The sequence below is a fragment of the Geospiza fortis genome, unplaced genomic scaffold, assembly GCF_000277835.1.
Source record: "Geospiza fortis unplaced genomic scaffold, GeoFor_1.0 scaffold186, whole genome shotgun sequence".
NCBI lineage: Eukaryota > Metazoa > Chordata > Aves > Passeriformes > Thraupidae > Geospiza > Geospiza fortis.
The window spans coordinates 5,430,134-5,451,178 of record NW_005054331.1 but is presented as its reverse complement, the minus strand read 5'-3'; the positions used below and the strand labels follow the sequence as shown (position 1 = coordinate 5,451,178).

Here is a 21,045-nt window from a genome sequence, read left to right as displayed (position 1 = left end):
AACATTTCAGGTCTTAGGTCAGCAAATACTGACTTGGAATAAGAAAGACAAGCATACTCTCGGAAATTATTTTATGATTATCTGTTGTATGGTTTATTTCTTCCCTCTGTGATTTCTTTAGAACACGACAGGGAGTGATAGACTGCTGTACTATTTAGAGCAGTGCTATAGTCCGTCTCTGTACTCTCCTTATTTGCTGAACATAAAAGTATTAAATATTAACTGCATTAGGAGACTAAAATAATAATGCAAGTCAGTATTCAAAGAGCATTAACCTTAACAGTTATCAGTTCAAAAGGCAGAATATTGAGAATTATAATTGGTTCATTAAACTGTTGGATATCTGGAGGATTTCTAGTCCATCCTCCTGTTTGGAGCAGGATCATGAGATCAGACATGTCTTTTCCTAACCAGGTCTTGAAACTGTCCAGGGATGCAGATGGCACCGCTCTGCATAACCTGTTTTAGGGCTGCAGTGCAGCATGCAATGCTCCTTAACCTTCATCATAACCACATGGATTTTTTTTTTCCTAACAGCCCCAGTCTTTTTTGTTGCCTAGTATAGATGTGGTTTGCACTGCTCAAAATCATGGAGTGAAGAAGGTATAGCTATAAGATCTTTGTTTACATTGCCACATAATTAACAAAGCTCTTATTAAAAGTCTCTTTAATAAGAGTCTCCCTGTCTCTACCGAGGCTTTTTTACTCTGGTCAAGACAGACCAAAGGTTACCCAAGTAGCTGTTAACCATATTCCTTGGTTTTTGAATGACGAATTTGACACGTTAGGGGGTCTGATGTTTTTTGATCTACTGAAAGGAATAGTGACCATGCTTCAAAAATATTCTGTGTTTAAAAATGTTTAATACTCTGAACAAGGAAAATCTTGAGGAATCTCAAATCAGATGCCTAAACATTTTTGCATTTTCAGCATTATATCCTTGTGTTATCTCCTATTTTTCAAATTAGCATGATATCACATTACAGTCTCACCTTTGAAGGATACTTGGGTTCATATTTGTGAACTTCTTAGATAGTGGACATCATAAAAATTTGAGAAACTGTTCAAGAACTTGATAGTCCAATAAGAATTTAGATGCTGTGCAGTAAATAGGTAAAAAGACCACTCTTATATAAATCCCCAGAGATATTTAAAAGGTGTGAAGATGTGACGCTTAGGGACATGGATCGGTGGTGGTGGTAGACTAGGCAGTGCTGGTTTAACAGTTGGACTTGATGATCTTAGAGGCCTTTTCCAAACTGTACGGTTCTATGATACTACGGAAATGTTGAAGAGTTCTTCATTAAGCAAACTTCATTCTCAACATTAAGTGAAGTAGGGTATTTTTGAAAACTAGTAGTGATCTTATAAAAAGTGAAATAGAGCTTGCTAACACATAAGAAGACTAATGGGTGCACAAGCAACCTTTGTTTTAATTTTTCCTGACTTCCTTAAAGTATTTGAGTGGGTATTTTAAAGATGAAGGTTATACCTAAAGTAGAATATAAATACTTATGTGTGCACAGTACAGTAAGGGTTGTGAAAGATCAAGCTGAAAAAGGCTCATACAATATATTTGGAATCTTTGCTGCCACATCAACTATCAAAACAACCAGAATTAATGTTTTGATATGCTGTCACTGCAACACTGCTGGAAAGTAAGAGATTCACACACACACTTTCTAGTGGTGAGTACATATATAACTGACCACAGAGGAATGGAAGTTCAGTAAGAACTTTGTTTACAGTAATAAATTGAGCAAAATCAGGGCATGAGATGCCACTGGTGCTTGGCAGTCTGTACTCATAAACTGTTTGGGTTTTGCCAGTCTTTGGCCAATACTGAATAGACCCACCTAGACAGTAACCAGGCACAGTGCAAGTTTTAGCTGAGACCAGAGACTGTTCCCAGTAATTATTTGGATAGACCAGCTCTGTCTTGAGGAGAGTTTAACTTAAAGGACATGAGCCTAGTAATTCCTTCAGATCCTCATAGCTATTGGCCAGTACTATTTAGTAACATAGATGTAGCAAAACTAGTAGTGAAATTCTTGCAATCCAGGTTCTGTAAGCTTTTGTTTTTCTTGATTTATTCCCTCCTGATTTAAATATTAAAATATATTTAAAATATATTTTTAAATATTAAAAAATATTTATCTCTTCAATGAGTTCAATACACAGCTATGACATACCTGTCTAGAACATCAAAATAGAATTCAGTTCATGACAGATATATCAGGAAGGTATCTGGACACAAACTGAATGCTGCCTCCCATAAGTCGCTGGCAGTGTAGTTAGCCCAGTTAACAGAGTACAAGGAGTTATAGGTTCCACTCATTCTATTAATTTGATCTCTGACTATGGTGGGAGCTAACATACATCTTGCCCATGTAGAAAAATGATGTGTCTTAATCTGGAGCAGAATCTCAGCTGCTGAGTTTTTCACGTAAAGGAAAATCACCAAAGCCAGTAATAATTTGCATAATTTATTCCTCATTTTGAATTCACCATCAAAATTGCAGACTTATGTATAAATCAGCAACTTTCAGAAATCAAAGAGAGAATGCTCCATGTCCTCCTTTTCCCCTGACTTTTTTCCCTAAACCAAATTTTTCTGGGTTTATTGATCCCTTAAGCTCTGTCATGTCCTACATTTAACCTTTCTCCATAACACCTCACATCTTTTTGGTTGCAAAATGTCTCAAGTATATATTCTAGTCAGTTGTTTCGCAAAGAAGAAAAGTGTATTTTCTTCGGTTCTTAGAATTTTATCATATATAGAAAAACATTTATTTTTATATTTTTAAGCTGCTGACTTGTAAAAGAGTTGATGAAGTTTTGAAGTACACACCAAAATCTTTCTTCTGTCATTCATAAAGTCAAGCACTGCTTTCTTTTAGAAAGGATATTTTGAGATTTGATTGGAGTTTTTTTTTGTCAGCAGATATTTTAGTTAATTGGAGAAAACTGCTCAATATCTTTGCACATTATGTCCTGATGCTATGCTCGATTCCTTGTAGTAGCTACTGCTGTGCTCACAGTCCTACAGTTAGAGTCCATCTAGAACATCCAGCCTCTAGAAGGAATGAGATGAATTTATTTATCTTTAATGAAGTAGTTATAGAGATGTGACCATTCGTAGGGACACAGTTATTCTGAGTAGAACATGCTGACTTAATGCCATGTTGATGGAGTGATGTTAAGCACACCAACACTTTAAATGAGGTAGCTCAGGCCTCTATTTTTGTCCCCTCTCCTAGGTCTTTCAGCAACAAGCATTAAAAGGAGCCATAAAATTTTCATAATCCACTCCAAACCTTGCCAAAGTAGTGCATTTTTCTGTGGTTGCTTTTTGTGTTTATGTATGTGCTAAGTTACATATTAAGTGTGTTTGAAAAGACTTGATTTTGTGTTCTTTTTTCCCAATGGTTACTATTACTATTCTCAAAAGTTCCCGAAAATAAAAACAGCACTCATATCTATTCCTTAGAGACTGTCAGTAAAAAGGCATCATAGTGTAAATTCCCTATTATTATAATGGCTATAAAAAGAAAAATTACTAAGAATACTCGTGACAATAATGATTCTTCATGTATTTTACCACCTACAAACTACCTACCTAATTCATCATGCTAAACTATATAATTTTTGCACATTTCAGCTCAATAGCAGATTAAAAGAGACATCATCAAGCTGATGGAATAGCAATGGCCTATTTTATCTTATAAATTTGTTTTTTCATGGAATTTTATATATAGCACTGAGCATTGTTGGCTATTCTTCTACCAGCAGATATTTTAGTCAGGATAAAATAGTCATATTTAAGATTTTTTTTAAGAGAATAATAAATCAGTTCATGGCATAGTTGTCTTTTGTTTCTTTACATAAGAATGTACCAAGCACATTGAAAAGTAATTTTGAGGGGAGTAAGAATTTTTTTGTTTGCAGTATTTTATCACCCTTTTATGTTTACAAGGTTCTCTCTCATTTCAGAGCAACGTAGCCAGGGTGAAACATCCACTGAAAGTGAGCTTCCTGAAGGACACCCTGCTGAACAGTTTGCAGGTTTACTTCATGGATCATCACCTGCATGTGACCCACCTGAAAATCCACTGCAGCTGTACAGCAAAGTAAACCTGTGCAGTGGGCCACTGGAGAAAAGCATTTTGAGCAAGAGCGCAGCGCAGCAGATACAGCTACGGAAAGAGAGCAGCTCTGATCCTCCTGTTAAGAAAAAAAAGCCACCAATTGTAAACAGAACCATATTTCATACTAAGAATAAACCAGCAGAAAATCATACCCTGCTTGGTGCACCACGGATCAGTGAACAATGGGTAATTACCACTGGAGGATTTGTGGAGCGAGCGTGCACACTGGGCAGAATACGATCTTTACCAAAGACCTTGCTGGAAATGCATTTGTGCAAAAATGTTTCAAAATCTGATTCTAATCTTATCACCCATCCACCAAATGATAAAAAAGCAAGAAGCAATTGGAGTGAACCCACGCCAAAGCCACAGTGCTCCAAAGGGAATTCGGAGAGAACACCTTCTTTCACATCAGAGTGGGAAGAAGTAAGGTTTTTTTTTCATTTTTTAAGTACTGTGGTCTTGTGAAGACACTGTTATTGTTTTCCGTTTCAGAGACAAAATTAAAAGTGAATATTCCACACTGCAAACCTCAGAGTGAATGTCACAGTGTACTGCATGGGAGTTCAACAGCTGGCACAAAATGCAAAGCATTTCTGTTCAAATGCTGCCCACTCAATAAAGTCTATTGTTTCCCTAGTGAATGAAGTTAACCAGAAGTAATTCTGCAATTTTTTGTGGCACTGAAGTCATTGTCTACTAAAGCCCTCACCACTGACAATAATAATGTTGGTAAAATCCTTAGTAACTGTGCCTATTGTTTATATATTTGCTAATTATTTCCACCATGGCAGTGCCCATTAGCAAGAGCCAGGAGTAAATGGCAGCAATAGAGAGTTGATTGGGCATTCTACAAACCCTCATGTCCTCTAACTAGTGTGTAGCCTGTGTGCAAAATGCTTGGCACATACCTGGCTGCTGTGTGAATTGGGAATACTCTTATAGCAGCAATGAATTCAGAACTACTAACAGAAATTTCCACACTGAATTTGTAGTGCACATGCTTGCTCATATGAGAGATTTTATTTTAGGTTTAGAATTCAATTTAAATTAATTTTTAGATACCGTATGTTTAACTTTTTTCCCTGTGCTGAATTTCAAGAATATAAATGGTTCTTCATAGACACAGAAGTACCCATCTCAGTGAGGTAAATTAAGAGTTTGAAATGTTTGGATCTTTGCTGCTCCTACAGAGAAGTGAGAATTTCTCTTTGAAACTACTACAGTGGGAAAATTCATCTATCTCCAGGGTGCTATTGTGTTCAGAAAGAACCCTGAGTTTGATTGTGGTTGGTTATTTTTCTGGGAAAATGTTTCAAGCTAACCTAAGTGTCTGATTTGCTAGGGCATTTAAAGTCACTTTTGTAAGGGAAATACTCTCTCAGTGAAGATGTACTGAGGATATCAGGTTTTGATCTTTACTACTTCGATATGTTATCATAAAATCCTGATTAGAATCAGGTCTAGATTTGTCTTCTACACGGTCATCAAGGTTTGATCTTAAAACTAAAAAAGTGCCATATATATGTATATATTTATGTATAAAGTATGAATGCTCAATCTGCAGATTCTGTCATAATTTCCAGACTTTCTCCTGTCCCCAGTGACTAATACATACTTTTCCTACTAGTCCTAACATAAAGCTCAGTAAAGTGTGTTTCTCTTTGTCTATCTTCTTAGTCCACAGCAACCTTTTGATTCACTTTTTGGTTTGTCCTGTTCTTACAGAAAATAAAATAGATAGAGTGTTTTTGACCTAGTAAGTTCAATGTGCCTTAGACACATGTGAGTAAGTTTTGGGATCAGTGCAGTGTTGTTTCACAGAGAATGTTATTCTGTGGTATGTGGGGACACAACTATGTTTCATACTTATTTAGTGCCCTTGGGGCAGATGGAAAGAAAAGCGGGCTAGGAAATTCTCTGGAAATATTAATTGAACAAATGATGTAATTGTGTGTGTTTCAAATACTTTGGAACATACAAGATATTTATTTTTATTCATTAATATTGCTGCTTAAATAAACCACTACTGGTCATACCTAGATGACCAGAGTCATCAGTATGTAAGGTACTCTACCATGGAAAAAGAAATACTAGTCCCAAGCCTTAGTTTTTGCTAACATATAATATTGCAAATCAACTTGCAATCTCCAAATCAAAGTGGAGAAATTAATTGTCTACCTTTCATTTATGCATTTTTGATTCTTTTTTTCCTAAAGAGGGTACTAATGCCATAAATCTATGCATGAAAAACTAAAATAAAATACTGAAGATGGGATCCCACAATTTTTTCACTGTTCTCTCTTTTGTAGATTGATAAAATCATGAGTTCAATAGATGCTGGAATTAATACTGGACTGGGGGAAATGAAAGATCACGCTACAAGTAAGGAAAAACAAGCAACTATTGTTTAATTTTGACATAATTGTCCATAGGGAAACTGTGGGTAAGACATTGCTAAGTAACCCACTGTGTTGAAATAATTTGTAGATATTTGAATAACCATGAACAGAATCTATGTTGTTTACTGTTAGAGATGCATTAGGCCCAGTGTCCTGGAGCTGTTGCTTTAAATAGCATGTTGGAGTCATTAATGTTGTTTTGAAATCTTACCAGAAAAAATATTCCATTAATGTCTTTGTATTGAAGCCTTTCTTCTAGGGGGGTATTTTACAATCTTTTTCAGATGAGGTTTTGTTTGGAATGATGGAACTCTAGTATATATAATCCATTAAGTGCTGACACTTTTTTAAGTATTGTATTATATAATGCTGCTTCGAAGAAATATTTGGCACAGAGCTGAAAATGTTGCTGACAGACAGTGCCTGGTGTTAGCAATGATGGGAAAATTTGAAAACCTCTGCTACTAAGAACCCTAAGTCATGCTCAGCCTGTTGGTCTGTCAGCATAAACCTGTGCAACTGTGCTGATAAGAATTTTTTAAAGCATTTTATTATGTCTTCTCCCTAACTCATGGAGGGAAAACTGACTTGCATGTCCAAATAATTTAGTCCTGAGGCAAAGCTGTGTTACTCACCTGTACTGGTACATCCCTGCTAAAAATTGCATTGGGTTTATATATAGGGCAGGATGTTATGTACCTTATCACTTAAAATTGGGAAAAGGATATATTTGAACAACTGTCCATTTCATAGAACATTACATATATACAGGATGAAACTGTATCTTATCAATCAAATATAATTGACACAGCCATTTTAACAGTAGCTCGCAGTGAAAAGGGGATCTAGGATAAAGAGAAAATAACTGATTTGGATGCCAATATAATTGCAAATAAAACAAGCAAACTCAGCTCATTTTTTTTTTCTAAAAAGAGTAAGGGGCAATATCATGAGAAATGCTAGGCATGATGTTCTGGCAGTCTGTTCTTTCTGCAACTTGCAACGTTGGAAAACAGAACTGTCCACAGACAAACTCCACATTAGGAGACAGTGAATAATTTCTGAAGATAATATAAATAATTCAGGATTTTCTGTGTCTTATATTTTATCATGGTAGTTTTATTGGGTCTGCTGGAGATGGAGTTATCTTTCCCACAGCAGCCTTGACAGTTCTTTGCATGGCTACCTAGAAAGGTGCTCACCTGTCAAACACCCTGGTGCTCACCCAGCACCAAGGCTGCCTTGCCAACATTCCCCCCTCGCCAGTGGGGAGAGGGTGGGCAAGACCTTGGAGGGAGCATACCCAGGACAGCTGACTGAAGCTGCAAAGGAATGTTACACACCATACAGGACTGTACAGCAATAAAAGCTAAGAAAAAGGAGAGGGAGGCTGGATATCACCAGCTAATAGGAAGTAGAGAAGAAATCATTTGTTTGCCTTTGGTTTCACACAGACCTTTTCTTTTGTTGTATTAAACTGCCTTTATCTTGACCCAAGGGGGTTTTTTCTGTCTTATTCTCTTCTGTGCCCTGTCCTTCTCAGGGCAGTGATAGAGTTGCTTGCTGGGCACCTGGCATCCAGCCAGGGTCAGCTTCCCACAGCAGCACACAGGCACCAAAGGCAAAATTGGATGTAGGGTAAGAAGCTGCAGAGCAAGTAAAAGCCATGAAAGAGAGACAATAGCAACAGTATATGTTTGAAAATTTCCGTATTTTGGTGATGTGTAAATACTATATCTGTTCCCATGACTGACCATTGCTTTTAATTTTTTACTTTTTTAAGATCAGAAAATACCTTACAACTCTTGGCATCAGCCATTTTGCACTTCTACTGCATACCTTATTTTTCTTGACATAGAAATATGGCACTTGGTGTTTCAACCCTTGCAGATGTCAGAAGATCTACTCTTTGCTTCTTTTTCCGAGTGGACATTGAGTCCTTACTTACTTTCTATTCAGTGTGCAGCTTTCTGAACACAAACATTTCTTTTTTCTTTCCTGTCAACTTCTTCACAGTCTTCAGCTAGTTTAGGATGATAATTTGATTTTGCTCTTAATTAAGACATCAAGCTACGATCAATCGAAGTAGAGCTATCTTTCCTTAAATTTTATCAGTTTGGCTTTACATGCAGCTTGCAATAAAGACGTGTCTTTCTACTATAGACCTGAATATATGCAGCTTCACGTGTATGTCTTCCACTTTTCATTCCTTTTGGCCATTTCCAGATTTAGTCAAACGCAATTTAGGCAGCAAAGCAAAGGGAACTATTATTGGATCAAATGAATTGCATGCATCAAACATGTTATGTGGGATTCGCATTCTCAGAACCTGAGAGAAGCAGTGAGGGAAGCAGAGAAAATAATGATCAAAACAATTCTTTTCTCATTTGCTGAACCTGTGTTGTACCAAAGTAGAATGCAAGATGGAGGTTGTTTACCCAGAGCGATAGTGTTCTGTTTCCTTGGCCTATCAGGGCCAAGTGCATGTTCAGACTCTCAGTCAGCAGACAGTCACAAGATTTTGTTGAGTTGAGTGCTTGTGCAGTTTCAGTTTAGATGTAGTATAATATAGTGTGATATAGTATAGAATAATATAATAAAATAAAGTAATTAATTAGCCTTCTAATATCAATAGAGTCAGATGCATCATTTCTCCCTGTAACGGGGGTCACCTTGATTTACTATAACATTATACTTCAAGTACATTCTTTTTTATTGTCTAACTAAGTAATAGATTGTCTAGGAGGAAATAAGGAGTTCTTACTTCTCACTGCTAGCAGGCTTCTCCTTAAACATAGCACAATCAAAGGTAAAGATCTGGCCTATGCTTAGGAATAAAAATTAAGCAGTATGGCATCACATAATATAATTTTGAAATACTTCATCATTTTATGTAGAAATATGAGGGATTTTAGTTTTTTCTTGAATGTATGTGGAAAAAGCTTATTCGTAAAGCTTCAAAATAATATTTTTAATGTTCAGAGTGTGTAAGTCAAAGAAACTTCTACTGGTGAACTTTAAGCATCTAGATCATTGAGCACTGTATTCAAGCAACTTGACTTGTCTAACAACTTTTTAGCAAGTAACAAAATTCCTGGTAATACTGAAGAGTAAATGTAGCTTCCTATGGAATCCTTCATTTTAGTGTTTGCTTAGTCCTGTACTTCATATTACACTTCAATGTTTTCATGAACTGCTTATAAAAACAAAAATATGTAAAATTCAAGCACAAATAGTAGATCAATCATAAAGAGCTTTTTATACTACATAGTATCTCATTCTTAGTGGAAAATATTTGAGAGGAAATATCTTGTATGCTCATAATTAAATAGCTTTATTTAAAATTAGACAATGATGACATCTTGTGATGAAATTCTTGAATAGACTTGCCAGAACTTTGGCCTATATTTTCCTACTGGTGGTATCTGGAAAGACTTCTCTTGGATCTCCAGGGAAATCTCTTAAGAAGCAATTAGAGGAGCAGTAAAAAGAGAGATTCAAAACTGAGTATGCTCATGAGGATTTCATCCACAGCATGCGTTCAGGAACGAAAAAATTAAAGCAGAGCTTTCCATTTGGTAGCAGAACAGGTACTGGAGGAGCAAACTTAAAACTACAGAGAGGAAGATGACTGTTGATGTGCTCTGACAAATTAAAAGCAGGAGTGCTGACCAGGAAACAAGTAAGAACAACCCTTGATAACTGAAAAAAAACCCCCAACACTAGCCCAAGGAATAAAAAATCCCTGTTACCCAGAGGAAACGAAAGGTGCTGCTGGCTACTGATCTTCTGCTCAAGGTGATGTGGAAACATCTACAACACCTGGCACTTAAACTATGGCTTATGTGTTTCTTCAAAGAGTCAAATTTTTCCAAATCACAAAGGATTCCACCAATCATTAGCATAGGATAAAGAATAATAATGGTACTGCTGACAATTATCCTAGCAAATCATAAATTCTTATCAGGCTCTGTGGCAGTGAATAAAGAAGTTGAAGATTCAAGATAATGTCCAAGTCTAGCATCAGTCAGATACACCCTAAATGCAACTCTTCTCTCTCCTGAGAGAACTTTAAAATGAGAACCATTTGGCAAGAACAAAAATCATAACCTTAAATAAGGCAACTTGAACATAGGTCTTGTCCCTGAGATTCTTTAAAACAAGATAAAGAAGTGACTACAGAAAGTCATAGGTCAGTTTGAAAGGTATCTTAGCTGTTTGCATGCTAATGGTAGAATAACAAGGAACAGAGAAGAAATAACTGAAGAGTTAATGAGGAAAACAATAATTAATTGAATATTACAACAAAATTTACATTGTAGGTACTTTATCATATATATCACAATAGTAGCGCAGTCATATAGAAGCAGGGAAGAAGAGAGGAACTTTTGGCTTGTATTTCAAAGTCAGTTGTTTGGGATCTCAAAAATAGGATTAGATAGAGCTTTTAAATATCTGTTGGTGTCCAGGGAAGCTGTGAAGAATATATTTGTTCTTGAATCTTTTCCAAAGACATTGGACATTATAGTAATGGAGATTTTTATTTGCCATTTTTGTGTAAGAAATTACACTCACAGACTGCCTAGGGGAAAAAAGCTGAAAAAGGTGGATATCAACAAATTCAGAGATTTAATTTTAAGAAATATATAGGGCACAGGTTTAAGACAAATCTGTGGGGGTTTCAATAGAAATCTACAAAAGACCATAGTACAATCTTCACCAATGTGAAGAAAAGAGTGTAAAAGACCAGCTGAGCTAAATTTTCATCTCTTCTTCCACCTTAGGCAAAATGAGGAAAATTTCTCTGAACTAAACATGGTGGAATAGCACACGTGTGTAGAGACGTATCAGAAGTGCCAAAGCACTCATTGAGAAGCAACTAGCAAGATTTAATATAACATAATTATATTAGTGCATTAATAGATAGAAGAACAAAGAGCTCTTCAGTTCCTTAGAGAGCTCCTGGAGGAAAGGAAAGGGTGCATGGAGTAGGAGCAGAGAAGGGAAAAGCACACCGTGATTTTTTATTACATGAGTTTACTGTAGAGATTGTCGGTGAATATATGACATCCACAATTAATCCTAGAGCTAAAACCTCAATTGTAGATAAGGAAAGAACAGACTATATCGGTTAGGTTTCTTAACTGTCTGCAAAACTTAGGCGTATTAGTGGCTTTCTGTGAGATTTCATGAGGACGTGTCAGGTACCAGAAGCCTAAATAAGAATAACACAGATCTTATCTTTAAAAGAGGAAAGAAGAATGTGAGGAATTATTTTCAATTAACAAACAATACAATGAACAGATATACTACTTTGAGTAGCTAGAAGAAACAAGTAATAAACAATATGGATTTGCCAAGAGAAAACCTGTTAAAGCCATGTAATTCCCTTCTAGGAGTGGATAGGAAATATTAGGTAAGGGAAAAACAGTAGATGTCTAGTATTTGGACTTCAGTTAGGGTTTTGACACTGTCTCATCTGTTTTTCTTGCAAATTAATTAAGAAAGCATGAGCTTGATGAAAGTAATGGTAGGTCAGACAGATTAATCTTATTTGTAATGTCTAAATTCAGACTTCTGGAGTGTGGACTGCTTTGAGCACATCTGAGCCATTAATGCTGAGTTAGATAAGCAGGCACTTTTTTGTTATTGGTCATCATGTCTAAATGTCTGAAGCATGCAAAATGGCCCTGGTGTCTTAGAGGAGCTCCTCAGATGTAGCTGTCTAAAACTACCTAAAATGAATCTCTCTCTATTCTGCCCGACAAGATTATAAAGATGATATAGTGAAGCATCCAAATAGATTATTATTATTAGAAAGATTATAATTTTGGTTACATCCCGTAGCATCTGCAAGACTTTTGAGTAGTTGCCAGAATGAGAAAGAATAACCGTTTGGGTATAACTGATCTTGGCTTGAGTCAGAATGGAATAGATCACTGGTTTATACCTCTTTGAGTCAATTTCGTAATGATTCTTTGACCACTGTGATACCATGATTTAGAAGGAGCCTATCTACAAAGTAAAGTAAAAAGAAGAAACACTGAAATTTCATATTTTCTTGGCCTAGTTATAAACATTTTTTTTTTCCAACAATAAGTCTTTCAAGACCTACACAGCAGTAAACCCGTGTTAGTTGGAGCTTGGTAGCTGTTTGCAGGTGTCTGACTCAGGGTTTACTTATATTTGCAAATCCCTTGGAAGGGAATAATAAAAAATAATCTACTTCAAAAATAAAACCCAAACTGAAATGGGTAATGGATATCATACCAACATCGTGATTAAAGCTAGAATTGTGTCAAATCAGAGCAGTTAAAATAATGAGTAAGAAAATAATTGTTGAAAGTCATTCCACATCAAAATAATCAACAATCATTTTAGTTTTTTGAGAGAGTCACTTATGTCAAATATGTTCTAGCACATGGAGGATGATTTACAGTTTTATAATTCTACTGATCATAAATTCTGTTTTGGATGCTGTCCATAAATGCACTAAACAGTTGCTGTGTGTATACAAGTCAGGACATTTTTGGTCAGCTGAGAATGTACCTACCCTTGAGTGCTCTCATTGTTCCACCTAGAGGCAGAAAGGGTAGATTTTACTGAATTACCTTAATTTTCTTGATCTAAAATTTTATTTTAGACTGACATACTGTCATACTTTTTTGTTACAGCTGAAATAAACAATTCTTATTGCATTTAGGAAGATTGTATTTTACAGGGCTTTGTGTTGCCCTTTTGTGAGAGCAGTGCCTTTTCGTGTGCTTGGAGATAATCCTAGCAGCACTTGCAGCATCTCTGCCTTAATATCAATATCAAGACTACAAACCTTGCTCAATGACACAGCCTGAGTGCTTGCCTTTCAAAGATTAATGTTGCTTTTCACTGGAAGGGGTATATGAAACAGAATCACACCACATGAGAAAAAAAAAAGACTTTTAAGGAAGCTAGCAAATCTTGTGGAATATTTACTTTAGCAGTATGTATCCCCGTGTGTACAGCTTCAGAGGGACTCATGAGTTGGCTCTTTTAGGGCTGCTTTGAAACCAGGAGGACTCTGGAACACTGAAGGCTATGCCTGAGTTAACTGCACTAGCTGTACCTCATTTGAAAGAAGGACTCCACTGCATGGTGCTGTATTCTGAATAAACCTACAATTCCACCTTATGTCAAGTTTTTTGTACAAGACCTTATTACTTCTCAATGTGCCCACTGTATGTTTGGGGTTCAATGTCATATACTCCAAACTTATTGCTAGGGACTGAGAGTAGGTCACAGAGCACTGAATTAAAATACATTTTGTAGTTTTCTTTCTCAAATCTTCCATTTCAGGATAAAAGTTGTAGACAGTCATCATATAAAAGTTATTTTCTTTGTTTATTTTCCTTCTCTACTGATGATTTCTTTGCAGTATGGGGAAAATTTTAAAAAATTTTGCTTTTCAGATTTGTGAGGGAAATTACTTTGAGCACAAAGGTTGGGAAAATAAAATAGACATGACTTCACCAGCTTAGGAAAAGATGGAATCAGGTGGGGCCACATCCAGAAAAGCTGACTGAGAAGAGTATGGGTTCATGCTGCACCCTGTATAGCTCTAAGACAGTTGAAATTGGGCAAAACCCTTGACTGCCTGAAGCTACATGCTTTGGTCTCCTGTCTTCCCCCTGTTCCACTGCCACTGCTCAGACATGAAGCCTTCATCATCCCTAGAGTGGTTCTGCCTATAAAAGCTAATATATTAACTGAAAAGTCAAACTTTCTTTTAATAAATGAAGCCTTGTTAGGCTGGTCCTTTTCTGTTTGCTACCATATGGTTGCAGTTTTGGCAAAGTGGTTTTCCTCCAAAGCTGTTAATATCCTCCCTCCTCCAAGAGCTGAAAACAGATAAAATATAAGTACTTAAGGCAGAATTTTAATTGGATATGTGTAGGCATGTTGGCATAAGGCAGATTTCACAGTGGTACATTATAGACTTAAAAGTATATATTTTTTTGTAATTTAGTTCCTGTTTTGCAGCATTTACCTTGTCCTTTTTAAATCTCCATTTGGTTAAAATAAGATCTTTAATAAAGTGGACTTAATTAATAGAATTTAATAAAATGAGCTATGAAACTTCTCACTAAGAAGGACACCTCTTAAGTTTACAGTTTTGAACATAGAACTATAATTTTGCAATAGCGAACCACAACAACCAGACAGTACAATAAGGATAACACTGCTTCTCTCCCAACTGCCCTTTGAAGCTGGTATGCTGTGCGAAAAGACCAGAATACCTGTAGTATCATAGATGGCTAAAAAGACAGAAGGAACCTGCCTCTGTAGCTGATGAGACGAGGCAGCTCCAGCAGCTGGTGTCTGCCGCCAGTGCTGTTTGATGCTTCCTCAATAGGAAATACACATGCAGTCTGAAATTACTAAACTGCAAGTCTTTGAACTCTTTAGTAACAATTATAGGACTGCACTTTGGGAAAGAGAGCCACACATTTGTGTTTGGTTCTGCTCTTCTTTGTATCCTATCAACAACTGGAATGTGGAATTTTAATTTGCAATGGCAGAACAGCTGGGGGAATTTGCATAACCAAAGTCAATATGCAATGTTACAGAGGGCAGAAGTGACTTTTCTTTTAGGTAAGATGGTTTTCAGTCAGTCCCACTCTTATATGGAGCCTGTCACACTTAGTACCCAGGAGCAAGGAGGTGTGCATGTGTGTGTGGCCAAGTTGCTTGTCCGTGGTCACTTCTGTGTGTTGTGGTAGGCTGACTGTGGCATTCTTAGTGTATCTGTTGGATTCGTTTTGATTAGAACAAGCAAACTTTTTTTCCATAGGCCTTTAAGAATCAACCTTTGCTGTGGTATGCCCCTTTAGATCCAAAATTTTCTTCAGCGGCACTCATTGGTTTTGGTTCTTTTTCTCAGATATTTTAGGCCGTCCTTTTGGAATAACAAAAAGATGAATATCACATGCAATGTGCCATAATGTTGTTGCTGTAGGGCAGGGTCTTTTGCTGATAAATTGTCTGAGCTGTTGTTTTATCAGAGCACAGTCCTCGTCTTGACAGGAACATATTCCCTAGTGTTTTACCACTGCCAGCAGTGTCCTTGCTTATCAGTACAGACCATGCCTTTAACTCTTTGAGGCACTGTGTCTTCCGGTGTTTTCACATATGCATTTTTGCCCCTGCATTGTTCATACCAATCTTTCTATTTCTGATAATATCTTGATTTCAAATTATTTGAATGGCAATTTAAGTCTGTGCAATCATCTAGATTATAAAATAGTGGAGAACAGAAGGCATATAGCTATAAAATATTAGGAAGAAAGATTTTTAGCATTTATTTACTGAGGACACGATAGTCCTAATGTATTGCATGTCACTGAACTTACCTAAAGATCATATAAATTCTACAGAAGTTATCACATATATTTGGGGTAATTTTTTTTTTTACTTCTGCATCATAAAAATCTAAACAAGAGATAAAAATGTATCTGTTTTAATAATTCATTTCACCCCAAAGCAAACCTTACAGAAGCTGGGCGAACTGCAAGATGATTGTAGAGCTTTTAGCTATGTTTTATAACAAATGCAATGGGAGTTGGATGCAAAAGCTGCAGGCATTTATTTTATTTTCTTATACTCAAGTATTCCTATTATATTAGCAATTTTACCCTGTTGTGTCTTAAATGTAATATTCAGCTCTATATTCTTCATAAACCATTTTTCTGAAACAGCCTACTACAACAGAAGACTCAGGCTAAGCAGAAAATAGAGTAAAAATGTAAGTCGTTGGACCATATTTATCAAAATAGTCTTTAACTGATACATTTTCTTTTTTCATTTCCACTCTCTCTATGAGTGCCAATCAACATTTACCTTTCATATCTGTCCATGCTTTTTGTGTTCAGCATTAGGCTTCTTTTTCCAAAACTGTTGCAAAGCAATTCAGTCTTTATATTCACAGGCTTGGATAAATGATTTCTGTCATATGTCTTCTAGAAGGAATAGAGAATATTGATAGCAAACGAAGAAACTTAGGAAAATGGAACTATAATGTCATAAATATTGACATCCATCAGAGAGTAAATGTATAGCTTAATTCTTGTCAATTTTGGTGTAGTCTACTACTGGCTGTCAGACCTGGTGTGCAGCAGAACTGCTTGAACAGAGGAGTCTTTTACAAACTCTCTTTTAACTGAAGGATTGACATGTCATTTTGACTGACTTATATGCTGGGACTTTTCAGCAGTACTTTCCGAACTTCAGATGTAACGTGCTGTTAAAACAGCATAGGAAATTAAGGCCCTATTTCAATACTGAAATTTTCTCCCTTTTAAAAAATTAAAATTAAAACCATCAGCAGTCTGGACTGCTGTAACATTATTTCTGAGAAACCAAACTTTTTTTTCCCCACACAGAATATAAACAATGTATTCTTCTTTGGAAAATTTTGTCAGATCTAAAGGGTTTTTGTTTTATTTCCTAGAAGTACTTATTCTCAGAAAGAGGAATGCATGCTGAATCCCTACCATGTCTTCTTTTATTTTGTTCTTAAACTAATAGCTGATCCATCCATTATATTGTTAAATATGGTTAAAAAAGAAGTCTTTGTGACTACACACATGAACCATTTATGTACAGTTTGAATGCTTCTCAAATCTATGGAAATTCAAATAGTATGCTTACCGCTATTATTAAAGCCTTGTTTCAGTATTTTTAAAATATTCTCAAATTATATAATTTTCTTCTAGAAGAAGTGAGAGATATTGAGTTATAAAGAACATGTGTATGCTAATATGTCATGATATAGAGCTATATTATGTACACTTCTACTATGTTTTTTGAGATAGAGTGCAGAATGGTATGAATATATAGAATGCAAAACAGAAAATCAGATTTTCAGTGACTTCCAAGGACATGAAGCTCAGAAATACTGACAACTAATAGTAAATTGGAGAGTTTAGTTGTATGATGTTTTAGTATGTTTGGGAACAGTGCTTAGAAAAACTGTCCATGTTTCTCTACAGAAAATCAAAAGTAAGTGAATAAAAGTTATTCTCACTTTAAAAGTTTGGATATACCTGCCTAGGGCCCTAACCTTACAAAATCACACTGATAATAAAAAAATCATGTTAGATCTCAAATTAGTTTGTTGTGAAAGTTGCTTAAAAAATAGTATTGCTCACATTATCTCCTGGGTTCTATTGGTAGTAAGTGGGTTCCTAACACTTAGGTGGATTTTAAAACATTTCTGAGGATGATGTTAATGCTGCACTCTGCTCTTCCTGGTCAATTCTCTCATCTGTCAGACCAGTCCCTCAAGTCACTGAGATGTATAGAATGTATCTTTTCCCACCATGGGGTTGAATATATGTCTAAGCTTTGCCCATCTAGATAAGACATAAAAGGATCAACAAAGGAAGATTATGGGATTCAGAACTTGAAAGAAAAAGGATTAAAACTTTCAAAGTTATTTCCAGTAAAACTGAGGTCTTGCCTATTTCTCCACTGAACCACAATGGTGTGGGAGAAGTTTCCACTTCCACTTTCCACCATTCCACTTTCCAAGTACAGTTTGGCTGGATTTCACAAAGTTAGTGTCAGAGTGCTTGTTGGTGTGCCTAAAAAGTAACAAGCCAACAATGCCCTCATTCTATAATGCTCTAATAATCATCCTACTGTAATTCCAGAGATTAAGAGATATTTTTTCAAGACATGATAAATTATGTGAAAAGAATTGTCAGATTACTTGAAAGTTTTAGAAATCACATATTTAGGTTCAGCTTTTTCCTAACTGTTTAATCTTAACCTTGCAACTATTTAACCACTTACACACATGTATGTTAATATTTTATTCGATTTGTTTGACTAAATTGAACAGCATTTATTTCTAAAGCAGAATCAAATTCAATACCAGGTTGAAAAAACATATGCAGAATAGGAATCAGCACATCAATGGAATTAAAAATATCTGATGAAAAATCAGGCTTTTGCAGCCTGTGGCCAGAAAATACTTTAAAGGCAGCAGAATATTCCTAACTTCTAAAATTGGTTTTACAGATTTGGCTTTAATAACCAGTTTGTTATTTTCATGTGTGGCAAATCTCTAAAACTTTGTTCAGTATCTCTGGTGGTGTTTTGTGTGAAATGCTAGGAGTGTTACTTTCAAAAATACGTTTGGGTTGGAGATGTGGCAAGTGAGACAATGATGAAGTTTATTTTTCATAAATAATATGGAGACCTAAGTCTACTAAAACTGTATTAATAGCGGTTTCTTGAAAATTCAGCTGATTCACTCATATTTCCTTCTAGTAGTCCTTGGATTTAAATAGATATGAATCTTTGGATTAATATTTCTAGTAATCACATTTTGAGTAATCACAAGAACATCACATGCTAGTTGAAAAATCTTTGGCTTATTGTAAAATTTACAGCACACCAAATTGTTTCTAGTTTTCATTCCACCTACAGGAAATGAAGTAATTCAGAATATTGAACTTATTAAAGGGAGTTCATTTACTTTCTAACCCAGACTGTTAACCTGAGTTCATGATTGTAATGCTAGGATCAGTATTTTCTTGTTTCATTTCCCTGTATTCAGGAAGGTACTGCATCAGAATGCCTTCATATCCTTCAAAAATTATTTGTGATATGCTACTCACCAGTCCTACAACGTAACTCATGATAACAGGAATTTTACAAAACTGTTTTTCTACTTTTATGCATTACTGCTCTTTATTTTAGGTTATTGCATTATTACAATTCTGAGAATGGCTGAGGTTGATTGATTGATTGATAATATGAATTTCCATTAAATGCTAAAAATAGCATTTAGTCTAAAGTTGTTCTGGAAACTACTTCTAAAGTGAATTTATTATTCGTTGACAATAAATACTTGCCCTTCATGTGTGAATTTAGATAAATATTTCTTACAAACTCTGCTGTTTGCTTTTCTATTTACAGAGTATGGTGGCCTATCTCAGTTACTTTGTGCTACTTTTGTCTTCTGCTAGGCTATTTGAAGTGTTTAATAGAGCACAATTCTAAAGAATACATTATTTTGTCAGTACACAAATCCCCCTATTTGTGTATCAATATGGCATTTGTGTAGAGCCCAGCCATTCTTCTCAAATCTATGCAAGAAGAAAATCCATGTACTTGAAAATTTTGAAACGAGTAGCAAGAAATGTGGCTAAACAGCTCTAAACCAGAATGTGAGGCTACATGTAGGTGTCGGGTTTGCTTATTAGAGCACCTCAAGTTTTGATCTGCTTTGTAGTGTAGAAAATAATTATTAACCTGCAATAATCTTTATAAAATATTGGTGGAACTAGTCTGATCAGTGCATTTTCAGCTAACCTGTACCTGCAGGACCACTTGAGCTCAAGCTGAGATCCTTTAGCCTTGACAAATGAACTAGGTAAGGAATCGTTCCTGGAGTACATTTTGTGAAACTTGTCTGAAGAGTTGCATCTGTATCATTTCCATTTCTAAAACAAAAAGCCATGCAGGACTAAGTACAGTGCTATGAGAGGTATTTGCAGTGTTGTAAGCGTCAGCACAGATCCTTGAAACAAGACCCTAGGCTCCAGAGCTGGGAGAGTGAGAATAGAGCCGTTGGCATGAGGGAGCTCACAGACAGGATGAACTGGGTTTATATAAGCTCATCCATATGCAAACAGTCCAGTGAGTTGCCAGAGCTGTGCCAGCATGCCACCCACTCAAGTAACGTCTTTATTATTCATTGAAAGATGCTGCAGTTTTCTTGTGGTGCTGCAGAGCCTGTGTTAGCAGAGGATAAATATTACAGAAGGTGGTTATAGAGTTTGTGTGTAGTAAGGCAAGTTCCTGTTGAGAACCTGACTTTTTGTCAGAAAGCAGAGATGGATAGTTATTCCCTAAAAAGCAAGGAGATGTCTGCCCCTGCTGGGCAGAGCCGGGTGCTGGTGGCACGCTCCACTGGCCACTGAAATTAAGTTAGTATTACCTGAAATACAAAATACAACCTACTCTTAACTTGAAAGAAACCTTGGGGTAGTTTAATCTCAGATAAGTTATTTCATTTTTAAATGAGCTTTTCTTTTTTTTAGCTTGTTTTAAAAGATTTGAAAGGGGAAGTGGGAGAAAAATATTAGAAAGTGAAAAAAACTGATGTGAAACAAAACAATAAATTGTAGTAGCTGGAGGTGAAGGATGACGAAAGAGCAAATGACCATAATTTACAAGAACAAGAAGTGAGGTAACCAGGGAGGATAGAAAATGAATTATAAAATGAAGTTAAAAAGAATAGAAAGGAGAGAAGGGAATTTACCTGATCAGCTGTTCAAAGGAGAAGTTCACTCTGAAATCTGGTGCACTGGGGGCAATGAAGCCTCTGAACCCAGCTAGGCAAAAGCAACTAGAAAAAAAGGTGCCACACTGTCTCAGGTTTAATCTGATTTATAAAATAACCTCAGGAGAAATCTTTAATCTTCCATCATGTATAATTTCATGATTTG

At 35.9% G+C, this 21,045-nt stretch overlaps 1 protein-coding gene across 4 annotated transcripts in view; it reads left to right on the top strand.

The window, feature by feature from the left end:
- The window catches only part of ANKS1B (ankyrin repeat and sterile alpha motif domain containing 1B), a 409,286-nt gene that overhangs the window by 190,152 nt on the left and 198,089 nt on the right, over nucleotides 1-21,045 (top strand). For all 4 annotated transcript variants that reach the window (XM_031057572.1, XM_031057571.1, XM_031057573.1 and 1 more), the window contains 2 exons: nucleotides 3,994-4,574; nucleotides 6,461-6,533. In XM_031057572.1, coding sequence (XP_030913432.1) covers nucleotides 3,994-4,574; nucleotides 6,461-6,533 — 654 coding nt within the window. The remainder of the gene's footprint in view (nucleotides 1-3,993; nucleotides 4,575-6,460; nucleotides 6,534-21,045) is intronic.